Source organism: Mirounga angustirostris, unplaced genomic scaffold (genome assembly GCF_029215605.1).
Source record: "Mirounga angustirostris isolate CCGP_5_RB_7025 unplaced genomic scaffold, mMirAng1.0.hap1 SCAF_12, whole genome shotgun sequence".
Classification (NCBI taxonomy): Eukaryota; Metazoa; Chordata; class Mammalia; order Carnivora; family Phocidae; genus Mirounga; species Mirounga angustirostris.
The window spans coordinates 81593311-81607786 of record NW_026991720.1 but is presented as its reverse complement, the minus strand read 5'-3'; the positions used below and the strand labels follow the sequence as shown (position 1 = coordinate 81607786).

The 14476-nt window shown below is 34.7% G+C and overlaps 1 protein-coding gene across 2 annotated transcripts in view; it reads right to left on the bottom strand.

Annotated features, from left to right (window-relative positions):
• The window catches only part of SEMA3C (semaphorin 3C), a 181516-nt gene that overhangs the window by 56642 nt on the left and 110398 nt on the right, over positions 1 to 14476 (bottom strand). For both annotated transcript variants that reach the window (XM_064575357.1, XM_064575356.1), the window contains exons 8-11: positions 13511 to 13653; positions 12149 to 12263; positions 9497 to 9566; positions 7372 to 7516 (exon numbers count right to left, since the gene is read on the bottom strand). In XM_064575357.1, coding sequence (XP_064431427.1) covers positions 7372 to 7516; positions 9497 to 9566; positions 12149 to 12263; positions 13511 to 13653 — 473 coding nt within the window. The remainder of the gene's footprint in view (positions 1 to 7371; positions 7517 to 9496; positions 9567 to 12148; positions 12264 to 13510; positions 13654 to 14476) is intronic.

Sequence of the window (14476 nt, the reverse complement as noted above, 5' to 3'; positions counted from 1 at the left end):
TGGCTGGGAGCTGCCGCAAGAACCATTTGAGCAAGGCTAAGTCCACTGGTCCTACCCCATTTGTTTTCAGAGAGCAGTTGATGCCACTTTGTATATAACTTTTACCCTTCCCACCCATCACTTTTCTATTCTTATTCTGTGCCAGCAACAGTGTTATTAGGGAAAATTTGATAATGATAATCTGTTTTGGCCAGTAAGCAATAATAAGATCTGAAAAAGGACTGCTGGACAGCTTCAGCAGTTCTGAAAAGAAGGCATGACAAGGGCTTCTGGGGAGAAGATTCCATTTATAGGACATCTGAGGCCAAGCTCAGGGGTAGGCTGGGAGCTGCTAAAGCTTGGAACTCAAACTTATCCATTAATAGGATCCAAGTGTTAAGTTAGACAAGCAAAACTGTTAGGTATAAACTTTAACACATACACACATTTGTGTAATCCTATTAAATACTTGACAATATTTCTACTTTCAAAAACAAAAATACTTTGTCATATTTTCTTGAAAGAAAAGCACTTCTGTTATAGCTTTCATTTATTCTCTTAAGAGAGGTAGAAGGTAAAGGAAGGCAACAAAGCAAACTTTCTGATCAATAGCAATGGGTACAGCATCTGGGCAAACTGTAGGATGTAATGGGGACAGTAACAGATTGGAAAGTTGTACCTTATTCAAAAGTGGCAATGAACCCTCATTTCTAACTGATTGCTCCTGTGCAGGAATGTATGCCTGGTGTGGCCAGATTTCAACAGAAAATAGAAATGTGGAATTTTATGTGAAATCTGCCAAAATTGTAATGCTAACTCAATATAAAAAAAGAAAAACTTTAGGGACCCCCAAAACACGGCGACCTCTAGGTTAAACCCTTGCAACAGCTATCCCACAATGTTAGTGCCTCTGGACCAGGATTGTTGGGCCGACCCACATTTGCAAATAACTCTCAGCGAATTACTAATGTTGCCCCACTCACTTAGACAATATTATACTGAATGCAATTTTTAGACTCATTTTGACCAGTTAACATTACTAGAACTTTTTACAGGACCAGTAAATATAGTTCTTTTTTATTTATTTATTTATTTATTTTTAAAGATTTTATTTATTTATTTGAGACAGAGAGAATGAGAGAGACAGAGAGCACATGAGAGGGGGGAGGGTCAGAGGGAGAAGCAGGCTCCCCGCCGAGCAGGGAGCCCGATGCGGGACTCGATCCCAGGACTCCAGGATCATGACCTGAGCCGAAGGCAGTCGCCTAACCAACTGAGCCACCCAGGCGCCCAGTTCTTTTTTATAGAAAGGCACAGGGAGCAATTAAATGACTTCACTAAGGAGAGATAATGAGACAAGTAATAAGAGTAAGCCGCTGATTCATTATCCCCTCAAGTGACTTTCATCTAGGGCTCATATGTTTTTCTTTTAGGAAAAAAGCATTATATTTAAATATACATGTTTATAAATTGCCCACAAAAAAGACCAAATGGGGACAAAGAATTTCATTTGAGGGTATTCTAAAATGATGGAAGTGTTCCATGCTTCTGCAAAGTGTAGAATTATGGGTGTTCTCTACCCTCATTCCTCACACAAAGTGGAAAAAGGGAAATGTATTGCTCACTGAATGAAAAAATGGAAAGAACAAATGCACGGGCAATCCAGTTCCTCATAAAACACCACTAATTATGGTTTGCTAAGCTGAGATGTCTCCTTAAATATTTGCAAACATTCTCATTTGTAAGGTCCAGGAAGATCCAAAGTTAGCATATATTACTAGGCAATTTATATAATTTCCAGTTAGCAATTATTTTCATGTGCGATAAGGTTATTAAATTGTTAAGTGTCTAGTTTCTGGGTTTTACTTAATTTAAATTCAGTTAAAAATTATGCCTAATGTGCCCAAAAGTGTTCTTATTAAATAGGTAACCAAACAAATCAAATCAAATCAGTTATTTTATATTCATTCAAATGTCCCCCATTTGGGACTTTGGTTTTATGAACTTCGTGCTTAGAAACCAGTGTTTCACGGTAGGAGTATTTTCAAAATTACAAAACAAGCCTTTTTGACAATAATTAATTTTTTCCATTGATTTGTGGCATAAACTTTGCAGATAAGACACAGGATGAGTGACAATGATTGTGACAAGAAGAAAAATGGATTACCTTTTGTAGATTCTCTATCTGGACTTGCGAGTTTGCTCAGTGTAACGCTACCAAGTATAAATAAGATGCGAATAACTTATCCCCCACCTTGTGATATGTGAAAGCATGTGTACTGAAATCTCAAGATAATATAACATCTACATGCTGCCATAAAATAAAGCCTCTGTCCATGAATGAGGCTGGTGTCTCATTCTTCGGAAGGCTGATTGAGCTCTACAAATAGTCATTAAGTAGTTTGGGTTAAACTTCTCCTTTAAGCTGTTGTTTTTTTTCCAGTTCTAGCTTTCTGTTTATGGAGCAGTGATAAGGACTCCTTTTTTGAGTAAAGACATTTTAAGTGTTTTGATTACTAAAGTGTTGGGTGAAATGCTAGGAACAGTAACAATGCCATGTTAAGGAAATATCAGCAATTGTTGCCCTCAACTTAATTTCTTTCCTATTTTTAGGTATTCTTGACATCTGCCGTCCTCTGATGCTCCTAAATCTCACATCCATGATCCTAGTTTTCAATATTAACATATTCATATCTTAATTCATGTATTTATTCTTTGGACACTTTTTATTCAAAAAGCATTTTGATGTGCCCAGTGGGAGACATAAGAAAAAGCCACCATTATCTTCTAGACATAAGTATTCTGGTATGGAAGATGGGCATCTTCAAAGCAAAATAACAAGGCATATAATAATAATTTAAGACAAATATAAAATAAATAATAAATCTTTGTTCATGATCAATTGCCATATGTGTGTAAGAGCCAATATTTTTTAAATGAATTCAGAATAGTAGAGAACTTAAGGCTCTCAGGGTTGGTGAAAAGGTTTAGAGATAGAAAAAAAAAAATTGGAATATTTAGGAAACTTTAATTCCTGGGGCATTGCTGGATCACAGAGCACAAAGTGGAAGAAAGAGGTAGGAGCTGAGGTTAAAGAATACAGAAAATAAAAGCAAAACTAGTCAGAGAAGGAGTGACTGGCATGGTCAAGGGGAGCTTGACCTAAACACTTGAAAGATGAGTGGTATATGGATAAATACATGGACATAAATAAATGGCATTCCAGAATCTGGGGTAGTTTCTGGCACTGGACTTTGAAACTTGTATTCTGAGAGAAACTGATCTCATGCTTAAACCCTTGGTAATCTAGGCCCTTTATTTAAAGCCTAAAGATTTACATAGCTGAAGACTTGTACTTATGCACCAGTTGGTCCTCATTTCACCTCCATTTATCCCCCATTGCTGACAGGAGTGTTCTGTTCCAGTCCTACTAGCTCAGACAGAGCTTCTAGAACTCACTTATTAATTTATATCTTATAAATTAATTATAATGTAAGCTGTAACTTTTGTCTGGACTATCATTCTTTCCCCACCCAAGTTATCCAGATCTGACTGCCTTCGGGGCCAGCTCAATCTCCTATTTTTTATATGCCTTCTCTACATAAGGCTGTCCCACGACAGTCTCTCTCTCACCTAGACTTCAATAGTATTTATTGTCTATTTTATTCATGTGTCTTGAATAATGATATGAAAAAACATATAATGAATTTTTCATGTCTACACACCTTATGTACTTAATTTTATTGTAAAGTTCCCTAACAAAGTTTTAAACATCTATGAAGACTAGAAGTAAGAACCACCAAAAGATGCATGGAATCAACAAAAGTACCAGAAATAAAGTTCTCTTTTTCTGGCCACCACTATGTGGGTCATGAGTTTTTTGTGTTCTTTTGCTGCACCAGGTATCAGGCACGATGATGAAAGCAGATGGTTCTGGTCCACTTATAAATAGGTATTAAAACAGAACACTTTTATTAGGTTCTGCTTTAAACAGAAGAGTATAAGCAAAAACAATTTTCTATGGAAGCTTTATACATGTTGCAACAGAATAATGTAATGTGTTAGCTCAGCCACAGAGAGAATCTGCAGTCTTTGGCTGCCCTTTGCAACATACCAAAGGTGTCTTGTTTCTTCCACAAACTTGAATTACTTATGGAAAAACATTATGACACAACGGGCAGGCTTCTTCCCACTGACTGGGGCAGTTTGCTAACATAGCCATCAACCCTGCTTTAAGAGAATCACCTACAGGGAACATTAGAATAAGGGTATACAATTCCTGCCCCCCTGTCATTTCTTTAAGAATCCAGTCATGTATTTATGAGGTTGACCCGGCAACTGGACTACTGTGTAGGGAAATAAAGTAGAGCAATCACAGTTGATACTTCATGGGAGGACTTCAGAAGCAACATTTTTAGCCCCAGAGAAGAGGGACTGTTCTGGGTCACTTGCTGTAGGTCTTCCTGCTACAGCAGTGGGATATTAAACCCTGGAAGCCTAGGAAAAAGACAGACACTGGCCACTCTGAGTCAGACAGCTGAAACTTCCTGGTGTGTTGCTCAGAGAAGGGTGGAGGGACCAGATCTTCTGGGAGGTATGCTTTCCAGAAGGAGTTCCAGAGGTCTTCCTCCACCCTGCCTGTTTCACTCCCTAAGGATCACTCATCTGACAATTTTTTTATTTAAGGGAGCTGCTCTGGTCTCAGCACCAGATGTAAGAAACCACATTATAGAAATATGTCTCAAGGACTGACTACTCCCTTTTTTTCACGGCGTCAGCTCCAGATGTGTGTTACTAAGCCCTGGCTTATACCACGCTGTTTTACAACAGAAAAAAAACATGCTTATTCTTAGGAGCTGGGGAAATAGCGAAAAGTGGGACTGTTAGCAGAATTTTCTAATTTAGCATTGGTTTATTTTGTTGTACTAAAAGGGGTTATCTATTCCCACATTTTATTTAGAATAATTGCTATTTGACATGAGTGGTTTTCTCAGTATGATTCCTGAGAGTCTTTTTGAACTGTCATTCCGGTGAGAAGTCTTTACAAGGGGTGGGAACGGGTGGCTTTTCTTCAGGAAAAAAAATCCCTGACTTGTAATACTTGTCAGTTTCCAGACTGTAACTACTCTCACCATGCTGATCTCAAGTTAGTACTGTGAATCCTTACTTGAGATAAAGTGCATACAATCTACTCTTGTAAACTGTGTATAAACTAGCTCCTACATACACTCACTGAGGCCTCAAACCTGATTCAGTGAGCATGGCTCTTTTTTACCTGTTTTGTTTGTTTACCTGGGAAATTTCTCTTAAGGTAATACTTGGAGGAAATTAGAATTTTGTTGAGTTTGCAAACCAACTGTTCTTGTATGAATCCCATATGTATGTTGTTAAAAAGAATAATTAATGAAAGCATATATAGTCACAATCACCTGTTAATTTTCTGTATTAAGATAAAGCAATGACTTGGTCAACTTCAAATAGCAAGCAATTCTCAAAAAGAAGATTTATCTTTGAACAGGTTATCAGTGAGTCACCTGGGAACGCATGAAATACACTGAATGAAATAAGGAAAGCCGTTGAGTTATCATGGAATCTGAAAGTTGTTCACCTTCCCCTTCACTTCGCCTCCTCTTATGTAATAATCTGTGCTTCTTATCCAATACACCCCAAGTTGAGGTACCCGAAGATCAATATATCTATTGATATCTTCCTTGTGTTACACAAAATAATTAAGTATTTTCACTTTCTGTTGAGCTATGAGCATCGAAAAGAGATCATGTAAAAGGATACTGTGAATTGTATGATAGGACTTTGTCCCCAGCCATGATTAAGTGTGGCTCTTTAAAATTTAATTGTTTCATAGCTAAAGAGTAATGATGATAATCTTTCCAGTTAATTAAAGGTTAATTGTTCCTGTAAAAGATGTATCAATGATTAATCTTTGAGCTTCTTAGCCAGGGAACAAAATTTGAGCTCTTTTACTTTTGAATAAATAGGTTTAAAGGCTTAGCAAACTATTTTTCTTATTTTTCAAAGAAATTTGACAGCAGTATAATTTAGAATGATGAGAAAATAAAGGACTGAATAATACACTGCAAATAAACTCTAATAATAAGACAAAAAATAAAGTGAATCAACAATCAGTAAAAGTTATGTGGGATGAATACCTGAAAGCATACTGGTGGAGGGAATTTCATATTCAAGTAAAAAGGAAAAAGAAATATTTCAAGAAAATAATACTTTAACAGCTATCTTTTGATTATTTTCCATGAAACCATTCTTTACTCACATATAAAATAAATATAATCATATTCTATGAAATGCAAAAATATAAGAAAATTATATTCCTCTTGATAGTCAACCGAAAATTATATTCCTCTTGATTGTCTCTTTTCAGTGTACTCTATGACATTTTATAAAGACAAAAACTAATCAATATTCTAGAATTCAATAAAGCCTTATAAGGGGCCAAATGAAAAACAAATAGTAGGACAATGATCATTGTTGTCCTAAAAAAAGTTCAATTCCAGTCTGTCAGTGCACTGTCTATAACTTCAGCTGGAAACGTTAGTTTTCAGTGTACTTCTTAATACTGCTAATATACCTGTATACCTCAAAACTTTATAGCTTATAAATATTTTGTTGAATTATAACATCACTTTCATTGTGTTTGTTTACACATACTGTTTTCTTTCTTTGAGAAATATATAGCATATAATTTTTCATATATCCCTAAATATATCCCATAAAATTCAAAGATCTACATGTTTTATCTCTAAATTAATTCTTGTATGGCTATTCCTTTATTAAAATAGGTGAGATTCAGGGTGCCTGGGTGGCTCAGTCATTAAGCGTCTGCCTTTGGCTCAGGTCATGATTCCAGGGTCCCGGGATCGAGCCCCACATCGGGCTCCCTGCTCCGCAGGAAGCCTTCTTCTCCCTCTCCCGCTCCCCCTGCTTGTGTTCCCTCTCTGTGTCTCTCTCTGTCAAATAAATAAATAAAATCTTTGAGGAAAAAAAAATAAGTGAGATTCATTAGTATCAGGAAGGGTTGTTAAAAAGCAACTAGCATTCAAATTCTTTTAGGCTGCCACCAAAATGTTAACACTTCCCAAGCTATGGTTTTATGTCAATAAAATTTGGAAATATCTCTGCCCTGTTTCACATACCCAGTTGTCTTGAAGTCTAAAAGAGATTTTATTAATAATAATACTTAGAAAAAATTGTAGAGGGTGCTATAATATATTTGTAAAATCCCAAATGACCTGAAAAATTATGAGTATATCAGTAGGTCCATGGTTGTATTTAAAAAACATTAACATGATATTCATATCTTGTTAAATTATATTTTTTAAAAAGCAAAATGACAAAGAAACTTTCCTAGATACTTACAGTTCCAGGGCGAGGATACGGAATTCTACCCTGATAGGAAATCAGCTGATGATTGGGCCCTTCTTTGTGCGCGAAGGGCCCATTAAACACAGTCTGTATATCAGATAAATGATACACACACACTGCTGATCCTTTAAAAACTGAGCTAAAAAAAAGAAAAAACAAAAAACAGAAAAAGATCCATTTTCTTACTTTTTTTTAACTTTTAAATACAATTTTAAAAAATAGATGGTAAAGTTTGTGATATAAAATTGATATAACTCATCATGGAAAAGTTGAATGCTACAGTACACATTAAAGCTAAAAAATTTCTATTATTTTAAAATAAGCCATTGATACATAAAGCATTAAAATATTTAATTCATCCATGGAGGTAGTAGACAATAATAAGTTATAAAAGAGTTATTAATGTTTCCAAAATATGGGACATGTCAAAGAAGTTTCTAACTACTTTATCTTAACAACAAAAAATAAACTGATGATTTATTCAAAAATATGAATTTGAATTCTAAGTCACTGTCAATACAATCTATCATAACTTAACTCCAAGAAATAAATCTCAATTAAGGGAAAACAGTATCTCTTTGTCTTAAGATTTTAAAGTGAGGATGTTCTTACATGTATCCTAAGTAGTAGCTAGAAAAGTCTGTTGTCATAGTTTATATATTTTCCCTGTTAGTAACAGAAAAAACCAATAGGGTCCAAAAGAGATCATTACATTAACTTTGTCAATAAAATCTCATAGAATTTGTTTGGATCCTTACTGAAGACTATTTCTGTTGTCACTAAGGCAGACTGACTGAAACAAACATTTCTGATTTACATATATCTCTTAAATTAGATGCCTAATGGAAAACTTAGATGCCCACTGAAAAAAAAACAAGATACATTATTAATCATTAGCATCATTGGTCAGAAATGACAATTTTGAATTTTTCAAAAAGCTATTGGGAAAAACAAACACTGTAGAAATATTTTTTTGAAACAAACATTTTCTTCTTAAGAATTTGGTTCTTTTCACTTTGTCCAATTCCTTGTGAGTTAAATCAAGACTACTTTCTCTGTTAGAACAGAAGTTAAACTGTTAATCCTGAAAGACATCTTTTTACATATTTTATAAGGCAAGTGTAAATATGATTTATAATCAAATCCCTGTGATTTTCTTTTACTTTGAATGGCCCATTACAGTTTACAATTATGCTGTGTTTGCCTCACTAGAAGAGCAAGTTTTTGCTTTATTCAAGTTTTTGCTTTATAATTGATTGTCTAATAAAATGGACCCATTACATTCTGTATTGGCCATGCCACAGCTGGAGTATTGTGTTGCATTCTAACATTCCCAGTGTAAAATGAGTAAACAGAAATATGTCTAGGAAAGGGTGAGAATATGGCAATTGTCTTGAAATAGATGACAACTGGGATTGGACATCCCGGAAAAGTTAGAAAACATTAAACCTATTTTCAAATATATGAAATACTGTCATATGGAACATGAAAACTGGTGCAGTATTTTATTAGTTTCTGAATAGTCATCATTTTAGATCGCTCCAGAAGTAAAACTTATTTTAATAGAGGGGTGCCTGGGTGGCTCAGTCGGTTAAGCATCTGCCTTCGGCTCAGGTCATGATCCCAGGGTGCTGGGATCGAGCCCTGCATCGGGCTCCCTGCTCGGCGGGAAGCCTGCTTCTCCCTCTGCCTCTGCCCCTCCCGCTGCTTGTGCTCTCTCTGGCTCTCTCTCTCTACCTCTCTCTCAAAAAAGTAAAAAAAAAAAATCTTAAAAAAAATATTTTAATAGATATACCTAAAGTTTTAGGTGAAACATGAGTCTTTGAGTTACTTCCTTAAAACAAAATATCTTGTATACTTTATTCCTGCATTATAATTAATAGTTTCCTTTCTTTGAGAAAAATAGCATATAGTCATCATAACCATTCTGTTCAAAACTATTTTGAAAGCGTTAGTTCAGCTTAAATATATTTCAGTAATCAGGCAAAAGTATAAAACAGGACGATTACATCCTGAATGCTATGTAAAATTAAAAGTTGAAAAGAATGTTTTGTAATAATTACTATTACTCAATAAAGTTTACTGTTTAACCCATAAGTTGTAATTTTTTAATAATTACCTTGATGTTGTAAAAATGCCATATACTAGTGTTGTCCTTGGGTTATCAGTTTCCAGCAGAAACACATCCTCTATAAAAGGAAAACATCATTCTTTTAAAGTTCCCAAATATTAACTGTATTTTAAAATTTAACCTTAAGAAAATAATTTTAACTATGAAAAGTATTATTGAGCAAGATATTTTGGCAGCATCATTGTAATTTGGAAACAACTAAACGACCTCAATGATAGGCACATGGTAGAGTAAATTAAATAAAATATTATAAACACAAAAGGGTTTATAACGACTGCAAACTTATGGAAACCAGGCTAATGAAGTAATATTAAGTGGAAAAGGCACAGTGGTATACGATATAGACTAGAACCATGTAAACCATAAAATTATATACCAGGATATAATAGGATTACCAATGAGTGTCTCTGGTTAGCAGAGCTATAGAAATATGTCTTCTTTTCTCTGCATTTTCTTTCTTTCTTTTTTTTTTTTTTTTAAGATTTATTTATTTTAGAGACAGAGTGCAAGCAGGGGGTAGGAGCAGGAGAGGGAAAGAGAGAATCTCAAGCAGACTCCCCATTGACTGTGGAACCCGATGGGAGCTCCATCTCACCACCCATGAGATCACGACCATGACCCATGAGATCATGAGCTGAGCCAAAATCACAAGTTGGACATTTACCCTACTGAGCCACCAGGAGCCCCTTTTCTCTGCATTTTCTAAATATCCTTTAATGATAATATGCCACTTTTTTAAATTTAAAAAGTATTATAAATCACAATTTCTTTTTGACCTAGGGTTAGAAGTTGGAATGTGGAAGGAAACTCTTTCAAAGTGACTTTTTTTCTTTATATAAAATAAGACTTTTTGGCTTATGGTCAAAACTGCTAGTGATATTTTTATTTAATCGATAATTCCCCCAATGACAAAAAGTTTAAAGTATATTAAGGCAAAGACAAAGGTATAGGTAGTGAGGTTCAGTAATACATAACAAAACCTGGAAGTAGATTTCTGGTAGGAAACCCCAGTTAATAATCAATTGTTACAGTTACAAGAAAAATCTGAATTTAGTGACATTTTTGCAAATAAGATTCTTTCTGGGAAATACAAAGAAAGATGCATTTATTTTCAATTCACAATGAATTTAGGACCTCTTAAGCAATGAATTAATAACGAGCAGCCTTTCTATATGTGAGCAAAAGGCTGAGCTGTCTGGCTTTCCCTAAAAAACAAGAAAGACTGAAATATCCTAAATCATTAAAACATAAACATACTTGTGAAGAATTTGGGGGAAATAATGTGTGACCAGGTTATAACACAAAAATCATACTTGGAACTTTCTTCTAGAAAAGCTGATACAAAAACTTCTGTTTCTACAATCAACACACTGGCTGGCTTTTGAAGAGTTCAACTACCTATTTCAGTTTCTATGACTGCTAGAACCAGTAGATTTTTCTATATTGTAATGCATTTGTATTGCTTATGTCATCACCTGCCTCAAAATCTGAAAACAGCCAGCAGTTTACATTTTAATGGATTAAAGCAAAATAAAAGTCATTTCTTTTATTATTATTATGTTATGTTAATCACCATACATCACATCATTAGTTTTTGATGTAGTGTTCCATGATTCATTGTTTGCGTACAACACCCAGTGCTCCATGCAGTACGTGCCCTCTTTAATACCCATCACCAGGCTAACCCATCCCCCCACTCCCCTCCCCTCTAGAACCCTCAGTTTGTAAAAGTCATTTCTAAATGGCACTTAGTAAACATGACCCTATGATGTGTATCAAGTTACTCTGATTAAAAAGATAACTCTTCCATGGTAGAAAGGAATCAGACTGTTAGTCCTCATTTGACCTCGAAAGTATAACCCTCCTCATGTCACACATGCTGAGAATACTTAATCCCAGGGTCACCAAGGAGGACTAAGACTGGCGCACAAGTCTAATTTCTACTCTGACACTTTCCCATCCAACCTCCATTCTGCTTATCAACTATTAATAGTAAAAATATATAGCTGTATTCTCATACAAACTGATTTCAAATCAGAATATTAGAATTTAAATACATATGAAATGCACATTCTTTTAGATAAACACAAATATATCATTATTCACATGTAAATTATGCAAGTACCTCAGTTTCTGTCTCTCTCTCTCTCTCTCTCTCTCTCACACACACACACACACACACATTCATCTATCATGGTGAATTCAATGAACTGAATGTTTTAGTAGTGCACTCAGGGCCAAAACAGATTTAAAAAACACTTAAGGAAATTTATGAACAGTATCCGGATCATTCATTCAAATTGGCAGATTATTTATGCTAAAAACATTCATGGAAAATAGACCCTCTTCTGAGAGGTTATTAAAATAGACTTTACAAATTCTTTTTTTCAAAAAACATTTTTCTTTTTTTTTTTTTTTAATAGGTGGGATTTTTTTTTTTTTTTAAGATTTTATTTATTTATTCATGACAGAGAGAGAGAGAGAGGCAGAGGGAGAAGCAGGCTCCCGAGGAGCAGGGAGCCCGATGCGGGACTCGATCCCGGGACTCCAGGACCATGACCCGAGCCGAAGGCAGACGCTTAACCATCTGAGCCACCCAGGTGCCCTCAAAAAACATTTTTCAATCTCACATCCATGTACCTAATTCATCGAAGTGTGTTTCTGGGCCGTCTTCATCAGTTACAGAGCACACCAGCCTCGCTTTCAAGAAGGTCGTCCACTTGTTGACAAGGCTACGCAGTCCCCCAGTGTCATTCTGAAACCATTTTGAAAACACACTTAAGACTGCTTAAATAAATATTAAAGGGCATTAAAAATTCAGCTTAGATTTGTATTACTTGAGGATTTGTTATAATCTGAAGGGTGGAAATGCTAACTACATCTGCATACCAGCAAAGATGAATATTTAAGATCTATAGTATTTTATAAAATGCCCATAGCTATACGATTAATCTTCTACAATATGGTATCAATTGAAAAGGTTTCAATATACATATGCCCTAAAGCTTTCTAAATTTAACAGTGTATGATGAAAATATCTGGAAAATGTATGGAGAACACATAATTTAATTTGCCTTAATAACTCACTGTCTTCAATATGAACATAAATTATTGTATACAGTGAAGCTTGTAGAGTCTACTGTGGTCAGGAAAGTGGGTTTATACTTATACCAAGTGGTCTTCAGTAGTTCTATTTTCTCTCCTTCATTTCTCTGTGTTATCTTTTAATCCTGAGTATTTCTAATCAGATGCTTTATATATATATTTCTCCAGCCAGGGAAGGGAAAATGGCATTTGGATCATTCACAAATAGTCTCTACTGATTTTTTTCTGTATGCCCAGAAGCCTTTCATCCCTTCTGCAGACTTTACTGCCTTGTTCTAAATGACTAAAAAGCAGATGAGCTCCACAATCAGCGAAATACTGTAATATTTAAAAGTAAACTATTTTAAACACTGAACACTTTAAGAAACACTTTTGCACAAAGTATGCTAATCATAAATAAGTCCGGGCAAACCTATAAAACTCCTATATGAGAGGGCATCATGAGTTTTCTTGAGTTGCTATGTATACTTACTGTTTATACACAAGAACATTTTGTTTACTGGTTTTAATTAAGACTATATTTTACGAATGTATTTCTTTTCACTGTTGTAAGACAGTTCCTCAATAACTGTCTTTAATGAGGTTCTACTGTATTTTATTCACAAGAACTGTTCTGTTTCTTTCTGTAACATACAATTTTGCTATTTGTTTTTAATACAAATGCATTAAATGGAAAAACAAAAATTTGTGTAAAACCAGGACCACAGTATTTCCTTAAATTAAGCTTTTTTATCTCGTATGACTGATGTGAATAAACAATAAATTAAAATGTCTCCTCTCAATATTTCATTCTGTAACCGTAGATAAAAGTAGGAAAATAAACTATTTGCAAAGGAAACATATTTATATGATTTGAATTTGTGTCTTTCTTCAAATTAGGAAAAGATTAATACTTACAGGACATATTCTAGCAATCATGGAATGAATCTGTTTTGTGCTTCTGCTATTGTCAGTCAGTTTCTCTTTGAAGAAGAAGTACACCTTAGCATCATTTGGATCTGTGCCATCTGGGATGACATGTGCATCCACAAACATAGGTTCTGGAAAAAAAATACGAAGACTATATATATACTCATGATGGAAATCCATCTACTGTTCATCCAAGTAGACCATGGGCATATGGCTTCTCCATCTTTGGTACAGAAGAACACTTCCATGTTCATAGGCATAGTCTAACAGTAACTGTATTCACACAACATACTGTATTTGGAATGTCAAGTGCCACAAAATATATCTATAACATAATAGCTTAATCAATTCTTTCCCTATCTGCAATACATTCTAGAAGTTCAGTAAATGCAAAAATTTTTGTGCACTGATGAGTTCTAAACAATTAAAAAGGCTTTTCTACCAGGTATTTCCCATGGAATTGAATGATCATTTTATAGAAAAAAAGAAGTCTGTTTTTCAAAGTATAGTTTTCAATCTAGTGCATAAAAACAAATTCATTGAAGCAGAATGTGGAGCTAGGAGTCCAAGATCTGAAAAATGTTTTTTTCTTAAAAGACAGCATACTAAATGAAGGGGAAATTTTTCAAGGAAAAAAATGCACTCATTTGAAGACATAGAGGGATTCCTTATTTCAAGAACAAAGCAAGTTTTAGAATGCTGTATTTCCAGATGTACTGGAGTCATAAATTAAAGAAGTAAATGGACAATCGATGCTTTCTTGTGCCAGCCTATCAATGAACTAAGATGCTTAACTGTGGTGATTCATGCTTCACTGTGCAATGTTAAGTGAATTGCCAAATTTAGGGTCAGCTAGAAATCATCCCCAGGGTGAAATGACACAAATCTTAGTGGTTTCTTCTCCTTCTTCTTCTTCTTTTTTATGAATATGTTCAGGTAGCCACTGTATAGTAC